The following is a 7740-nucleotide window of genomic DNA, read 5'->3' as shown; positions in this document are numbered from 1 at the left end:
AGCTGGATTTCAAGGAAGTCCTGATGACTTCCTTTTATGGTCCCTAATCCTACATTAGAGTCCAGTTATCCATACAACTGTTACGGGCTCTAGTGTCTCTGGGGCAGCAGCCAGCAGCAAGTAGAGACACCCCACACGCAAGAATCAGCAAGGCCACCTCCAAGTGAGGGAAGAAAATAGCAGATTGGAGATTAAAATCTTAGTTGGTTTGGTTAGGAGACGAGATTACTTTGGTTATTTGATTAGATTCTCTTGTTAGGGGTTAACCTCATCTATATAAGTGAGGACCCATACCCTTCATTGCGGAAGCAGAAATATACAAGTTCATGCTAGTATTCCCCTTCTCATTTCCAAAGGCCTCAGAGCCTCTCTTTCACAGCTGGAAGCCTGGAATAAGCCCTGCCAGCAGCTGGATCCCTAGCCTCAGTCCCTCACACCCGTATCCAACCCAAGCAATAATAGCCATAAAGAAAATCTGTTTAAGGGGGCAACAGAAAGATAGGAAAGTATTGTTTCAAAAACAATCAATTGGAAATTTTATTGCATTGGGAAATTATAAGATGTATATTTGCTACATAAGCTCCCTCTATAGAGAAGGGAGAATAAAAGAAAAGCAAAGGCTCAAAGCAAGGAGTTCAACAGATTACATCTTGTAATAATAATTTTACTAACTGAAACCTTAGAAAATCTGTAAACATATCCTAGCTGTGCCTAGAAGACAAAAAAATGTCGTGTGTGTTTAAAAGAATTAATAGTATTAGAGCCATACAGGTACCCTGAGACCATCATAGCTCAGCTGGATGTCAAGCCCCTCTGTCTCCATCAACTTGGCAAGTTCATTGTTTACTTTCTCGTGATCCATTAAATGCATCATTCCTGAAGATATCATTCAGTCAAGTCATCAAGAGCAACATCATGTAAACAATAAAAGCTACATCATGTGAAATTCGATCAAATTAAACGACCTTTTCTTATCATGTCCATAAACAAGAAATAAGTAGCCGAACTTTGATGCTTTAGTTCTGAATAAACTGGAGTAACATGAATAGTAATAGTTAACTTCTGACATTGAAAGGTTCTGAAAAGTGACCAACATGAATATTTAGATCTAAGTTACTATACAGATATTTTCTTCTTTTATGTGACAAGCAATAGGAGAAAATATCAAACACACCATTGGAAAACAAACAGCAAGCTCGGCGTGAGTGATTGTAGGACACCCTCATCATGCTTATTGTGCACATGAAGTACCAAATTATTGAACAGTTAACTAAGGAGATCATTTTTTTAGTATATTGCCCCTTTTTTCCTTTCTGAGATTAAATTCTGCCAATCAATAGAAAGGCAGATAAGCTTTCTCAAACATGCAATAGAACAATGTACCTTTTCTCATAGTAAACTGTGCATTCTGTTCCAGAGTGATTAATGTTTTTATAAATTAACATGAAAAGTTAAAGTGCACATAGAGTTTAAACTGAAGAAGTCTAGCAGCGTTAATTCAGTAAAGGCATTAAACGAGCCTCAAAATGATTACCAGTAAACAGTGTTTTCTTTGGTTTGATTTTCCTAACTTCCTCAAGGGCCTGCAGAAGTGAAGAATATATCACCATGGAATACAGTGAAGCAATAAGAAGCTAGAGCTGATTGATATATTAGAACTAACTACCCACCCGTGGTAATCCAAAGTGTGTTGAAGAAGAACGATCGGGTCTAAGAGCATCCTGGACATAATTATAATAAAATCAAGCTTAAATCCAGTTATACAAAAAGTTAATAAAAACACTAAGTAACATAAGAAAATATGCAGCTTCAAGAGAATCCCATAATCTCATGCTTTAACAATTCACATATATATATAGAAAAAGTTATAACGTCAATACCATTATTAGAAGTTCACAGTCTTCCAGAAGTTTGTAGGTTTCTTTAGGTATATCACTGACATCACTGTGTACATCAGAGATATTAAGACCATGTGTGTTGAACTTGAACCAACAGAATATATTGTAAAAAATTAGCTTTGCACTTTGATCTACCTTATGTAGCATACACGACCAAAACGAAAACCAAGAGAGCGGTAACCCTGACCATGCCAGACAGGCAAAGGAATGACCTGAAAAATACAGAAATCATATCTTCAGCAAAATAAATTAGACAGGGTACACTCGAAAGTACACTTAGCGCAAACTGACATAATTAAAAACATATTAATTTCGTTTGGACATGCAATTTAAAAAGGCACATTCAAAATTACTTACCTTATAGTTTACATACTTTTGGCCAACAAATCGATGGTCACAGGTGTCTACCGGAGATCATGACCAAAACAACATATTTTGAGAACATAGGATGTAACTAATAGGTTCATGACGGATTTACTAACATTTAACTCAGAACAACATTGGAATTCAAATAACTCAAAGTATAGACATGGTCAGTTAATTAAGTTATGATAGTAAACAAAAATAAGGATATAGAAGTAAATGTATCCTTTTATTACCTGCCTACATAGAGTATAAAGTATTATTACAGTGCAGTCAAATGAGTTGAGAAAAAGAAATTTCTTTGCGGATTGAAGAGCTAATTATTGCTGATAGCGTGTGGTTTATGTCTACTTCTTGCTTACATAAATTATTATTTTAGACAACAGACCTCAAGGTTATGAACTGTAAATGGTTCCTCTTTAATAATGTTGAATTGCAATGCTGAAACTGCAGCTCCAGGTATAACCACACTTGTGTCAATCAAATAGTAGTGAGTCATCTTCATCACCTGATAGCGAACAAATAGTACAAGCATAGAAAGAAAAGTGAGCCAGTGGCCCAGTTGTTAAAATCTTGCATACATAAAGAGAAGTTGTGAGTTTCATTTCAATTGGCATGACAGTTGTCTACGTTAGGAATGAAACTTTCTGAGGCTGCAATTCTAGAGAAGCAAAAACAAAACTACAAACATAGCACCAACCTCATAATCACGTTCTGCTACATAAATCGGGATGGTGGGCTGGACATTGTTCGTCCAATCGCGAAGACAATCAAGGCCTGTACCAAAGGAGTTCTTATTTCTTTTAGAAAGCTCAAGAGCAAAACGAGCATGGTGTGTTGTCTCAATCAATATTAATAAAGTTGCTTGCTTCAATAAAAGTATTTGCAAACCTCCGATTGCATCCGCATGAGAATGAGTAATAATCACAGCATCAATTGTCCTCAATCTGAATGTCAGAAGCTAGCGTTTAACAAGGCTAAATTTCTCGGAAACAAATATGGAGCACGTCAGCAGTTCAATACCCATAAGCAGGAAACCACTGGAGCGCAGAGTGGTAGAAGAACCTAGCAGAGGAAGCAGAGAAAAACACAGTGGTGTCTCATTACTCTCTCTCACTCTTTTTCAATTCAAGAATGATAACCCAGAATGGAAGAGAAATGAAGCAAACTTTCAGACTCCCAGATCAACCAAAGGCGCATACTTACTTGCCAGCGTCAATTAGGATGTTCGCCGTGCCAGACGGCGTGGCATGGCGCAGGAGGATGGACGTGTTGCGCCTCCTGTTCCGATTCCCTGGCTCGGCTGCCTTGGTACAGACCTGCGTGCAGGAAAGGACAAAGAAGAAAGTGAGCAAATGACATTGAGCAACCAATCAACACAAAGTATGACATAGAAACGACATCGCGCTGCTGCAATGAAGAGGGTGGCCGTACGGTGCAGGTCTTGGAGGGATTGGTGAGGCAGCTGACACGCGGGATGCCCTCGCTGGTGCCCGTGCCGAGGAAGATGAGCTCCGACTGCTGCCGCTGCTTCTCCTGCTCGGACGGCGAGGTGGACACCGCGCCACCGAGGGACGCGCCGGCGCTGCACGATGTTGAGGAGGAGAAGGAGCGAGCTGGAAGAAACGGGAGCAATTCATCAGAAGGAGCTAGGCATTACGTCGAACAGCTGAGGCGCGAGCTGTATGTACGTCATACGGCAGCAGCAATTCACGCCAGGCAACGCACCAGAGCTGAGGCGCGGGAGGTAAGGGCAGAACGATGACGGCGCGATGGCCGCCGCCGTGGCGCGGACGAGAGGAGGGAGCCCGCGCGCCGCGGCGAGGCCCCGAATCGAGCGCGCGCGCGGCGCCGGCGGCACGTGCGCGGCGCGCAGGAGAGCGGCGATCGCGCCCGCACCCGCACCCGCGCCGGCCATCTCCGGAGAGGATAGAGAGAGATACGGCCACGGTTCGCCGGCGGGCTGTGGCGGCGGGCGGCGGCGGCGGCGGCGGGCGAATCGGGGACGGTCAAACGACGTCTCGGCCACCGGCCGCTCGCTTGTCGCGCGCGGCGGGGTTGGAGACGGAGCGACACGGGCGACGCTGACAGGTGGGCCCCGCGTAACCGCACAGAAAGTCCCCGACCTTTCCGTCCGTTCAGCGCCCATCCCATTGACAGGTGGGGTCAAAGCCGATATGGGCCTAGTAGATGTCAGAGGGCCACATGGGCCTCTTTAAGCTAGTTTTGGGTACATTGGGCTTTTGTGTTGGGCCGGCCCAAGAATATTCCGTTCCTCCCTTTCCCTTCTCCATCGTCTGGGTTCCATTCCACGAACTACCCAATCCATCCATCCGCCGCGCCTCTCTCTCCTTCATCATCAATTCCGGTGAGGATATCGCCGGATCGACGCGCCGCCGGCGGGAGCCAGCCGCAGGTGCGCAACTATATCTTTCTGTGTACCCCGGCGACATGTTCTTTTTCCATAGTTAGGTTTGGGATCTGACGAGAGAGAGAGAGAGAGAGCAGTTCGTATCGTTTTAGCACTCGCCGCGCAGGGCAGGGATCCGCGTAGGGTTCTCCTGATCTGGGGATGGGGAGGATTAGGAGTTAGGGCTTCGATTTGGGAAGCTGTTGATTCCGGATCAGTGAGCTCTCGATCAAGAGTACTACCTGCAGACTGCAGTCTCCCGAAAAAAAAAACAAAAAAAAAGAGTAATACTGTGGTGATCTGATTATATTGAGTGTACATTATGTTTTCTTTTGCTTGCCATTGCCGATTTGATGGTTCAGCACTGACAGCCGAAAAACAGTTGCCCTGTGCAACGTTCCCAGTGTATTATTTGGCTGGATGCTGCAACATTTAGCAAGCAGAACGGTGAGGAAAGATGATTAAAGTCTTTTTATTTGGGCATGATGTCAAACGGTGTATTTACCATTTTCGCTCGATTGGATTAAGGCAAATGGTCTGCTATTTACCTTTTTTTTTTTCGGGCACGGATCCTGCGTAGGGATGAATGGCAAGTATCAGGTTTTGTGTTGTTTATCACGGGCTGAAATCCTGAATGCTCTTGTTGGAATTTTGTGCAGAGTGGAGCTTGGAATAGGCAGCTTTCTACTGTGAATCAAAAGCGTGATGAACAAAGATAAAGTTCATGACAAGGAGACTCACAGAACGAGCAACGATATAAGTCATAAAACATCTGTGGACAAGGTTAAGGCCCCCAATCTGTTTGAACGAGCCAAGGAAGAGGTTGAGGCTCTCGTTGGAGCTGTTCATGATAAGATGGAGCACAATTCCAGTCCCCATGGAAATAATGCTGGTAATTTGTTTGAACCAACGGTGTTTTCCGTAATTTAATTTCTGTGAAGATGCTGAGCACCTTTTATTATCCCCAGAAAGAAGAGTAGGATTTTAAACTATCTGGCAGAAAAGATGGAAAAAAGGATAGGATAGAGGAGCATCGGCTAGGCCCAAAGCACCCAGAGAGACAATTCACATCTAAGCTTAATGTTACCATCAGTCCATCACAGTATCGCACGATCCTTTGCCTCATCACCTAAGTCACGACCTTAGCTGCTTAACAACAGGACCAAAAAACACAAAGCTCATATAAGATAAACGCACAAGCTTAAGCTCTTCAATGCCTAATAGGCCGACACGTAGTTCTTCAGTAATTATGTCCTACTTCCTTCGTTTTACAATGTAAGTCATTCTAGCATTTTCTATATTCATGTTGATGTTAATGAATCTGGATAGATATATATGTCTAGATTCATTAATATCAATATGAATGTGGGAAATGCTAGAATGACTTACATTGTGAAACGGAGGGAGTACAAAATCTGATCTAGCAATTATGCGCTACAGCATACTCAATTGACAATTGCTAAATTTTAGCTTGATGTTTTTTACCTTGTGTATTGAGTTCCTTGTATAATATGATGGGTCATTAATCATGCATTGGGCATATATCAGAATTTATTTCTCTTTGTTGAAAAAGTCTGGTTTTCTGTAACAAGATTTTTCTGAGATAACACAAACACAAGTTCAAGAATATTAGCATCTTCATTTTTCTCCCTTTTATTGCAAAAACATCCTTTTCAGTAATTGTTTGTCAAATTTGATGCCACCAACCGACTTTAAAACATGATGCAGCTAAATCATGAAACTTTCTGGAAATCCTTTCAGGCATAAAAGTTTAGATATGTATGCCCTAAAAATAGTTTGAATACAAATACTTTGCTTGAATTCCTTCGAAGAATTTGCAGCACACAAAAAAAAATCAACAATGACTTGTCAGCTCTTTGTGTGTGATATTCATGCATGATGGTCAGATTCTTTTATGCATTGATTAACCTTATCTTCCTGTCTAATGATTATGATACACACCATTACAAAATTGTGTAGACCTGCATAAGGACTCAAAGGATGAAAGCAAGGTGTCAATGAACAAAATAGAGACCCACAAGAATGAAACTCATGGTACAAGCGATGATATAAATGAGAATACACCAGTTGAGAGAGTTAAAGGTCCAAATGTGTTTGAGCGTGCCAAGGAAGAGATTGAAGCTATTGTTGAAGCCTTCCACCCAAAGAAGGGATCTGACAAGTGAAGATTGAGATGTTCTGTTGCCTCTGTCTGCACTTGATGTGAAAACATTGACATGAGTTATTAATAGATCCATGGATGAGTTGTGAGATATCCATCGGCTGGTCTTATTATTGCCAAACTATGGAGTTGTAACTGTTGAATGGTTCATTGTACCACTGATATATATATGAGCAGAGTGTGTATCATGTGTGACATGAAAGTATTACTGTTCTTCAGTGTTTGATTTTAGTGTATGTTGAACTTAGTCCTTTGCATGATATGGTATTTTACTTGCTACCATACATGCAAAAATCTTTTGAGGTGCATAAATAAAGAGAGAGTCAATTGCTGTACAATTTTATAACCTTATGCTAAGCCTGTGGTTTGGGTTCAACATGCTTCACAAAATAACAGCATTTCCTTAGTGAAACAAGACAGAAACGCGAGATATGAACGATATGATACCTCAAACCCCATGTTCTTTGAAAAATAAAATTTTGAGTTAAATGTTGGTGTTGCTACACCTAGTAGTATAGAGTCTTGAAAAAAATTCCTCTCTTTTGATTTGTGTGGTTTCAAACGCTTCATCTAATTGATCATTCCTGTTATTTTCCTATCCATAAGATTTGAGGGAACTATTTCGAAGGATCCTTTCTCAAGACTCTAAACGGTGTGATTTTCTTAAAACTTTTTGTATAAATTTCTTAGAATACTGTTCTAATATTTTTTTTTAACTTTATACTCCATCCGTATTTTAATGTATGACGCCGTTGAATTTTTGACAAACGTTTGACCTATCGTCTTATTCAAAAAATTTATGTAATTATCATTTATTTTATTGTGACTTGATTTATCATCAAATGTTCTTTAAGCATGATATAAGTATTTTTATATTCGTATAAAAA

General features: G+C 41.1%; 2 protein-coding genes across 2 annotated transcripts; one reads left to right on the top strand and one right to left on the bottom strand.

Moving 5' to 3' along the window:
* Nucleotides 1-509: 509 nt before the first annotated feature.
* Nucleotides 510-4344, bottom strand: LOC4346863 (putative hydrolase C777.06c). Its single transcript, XM_015756941.3, has 12 exons — nt 3990-4344; nt 3696-3877; nt 3468-3580; nt 3285-3326; nt 3153-3208; nt 2962-3038; nt 2650-2769; nt 2034-2110; nt 1881-1944; nt 1671-1721; nt 1535-1583; nt 510-876 (listed from the first exon to the last, which is right to left on the bottom strand). Exons 1-12 carry the CDS (start codon nt 4177-4179, stop codon nt 758-760), a joined length of 1140 nt encoding a protein of 379 aa, XP_015612427.1. The 5' UTR covers nt 4180-4344; the 3' UTR covers nt 510-757.
* Nucleotides 4345-4556: 212 nt separating this feature from the next.
* On the top strand, nt 4557-7089 carry LOC4346862 (uncharacterized). The gene is made up of 3 exons (XM_015755211.3): nt 4557-4677; nt 5331-5563; nt 6652-7089. Exons 2-3 carry the CDS (start codon nt 5377-5379, stop codon nt 6855-6857), a joined length of 393 nt encoding a protein of 130 aa, XP_015610697.1. The 5' UTR covers nt 4557-4677; nt 5331-5376; the 3' UTR covers nt 6858-7089.
* Nucleotides 7090-7740: the final 651 nt, after the last annotated feature.

This window comes from Oryza sativa, chromosome 9, assembly GCF_034140825.1.
Source record: "Oryza sativa Japonica Group chromosome 9, ASM3414082v1".
Lineage (NCBI taxonomy): Eukaryota > Viridiplantae > Streptophyta > Magnoliopsida > Poales > Poaceae > Oryza > Oryza sativa.
The sequence above is the reverse complement of the archived record's forward strand: the minus strand, read 5'-3'. Positions and strand labels throughout refer to the sequence as shown.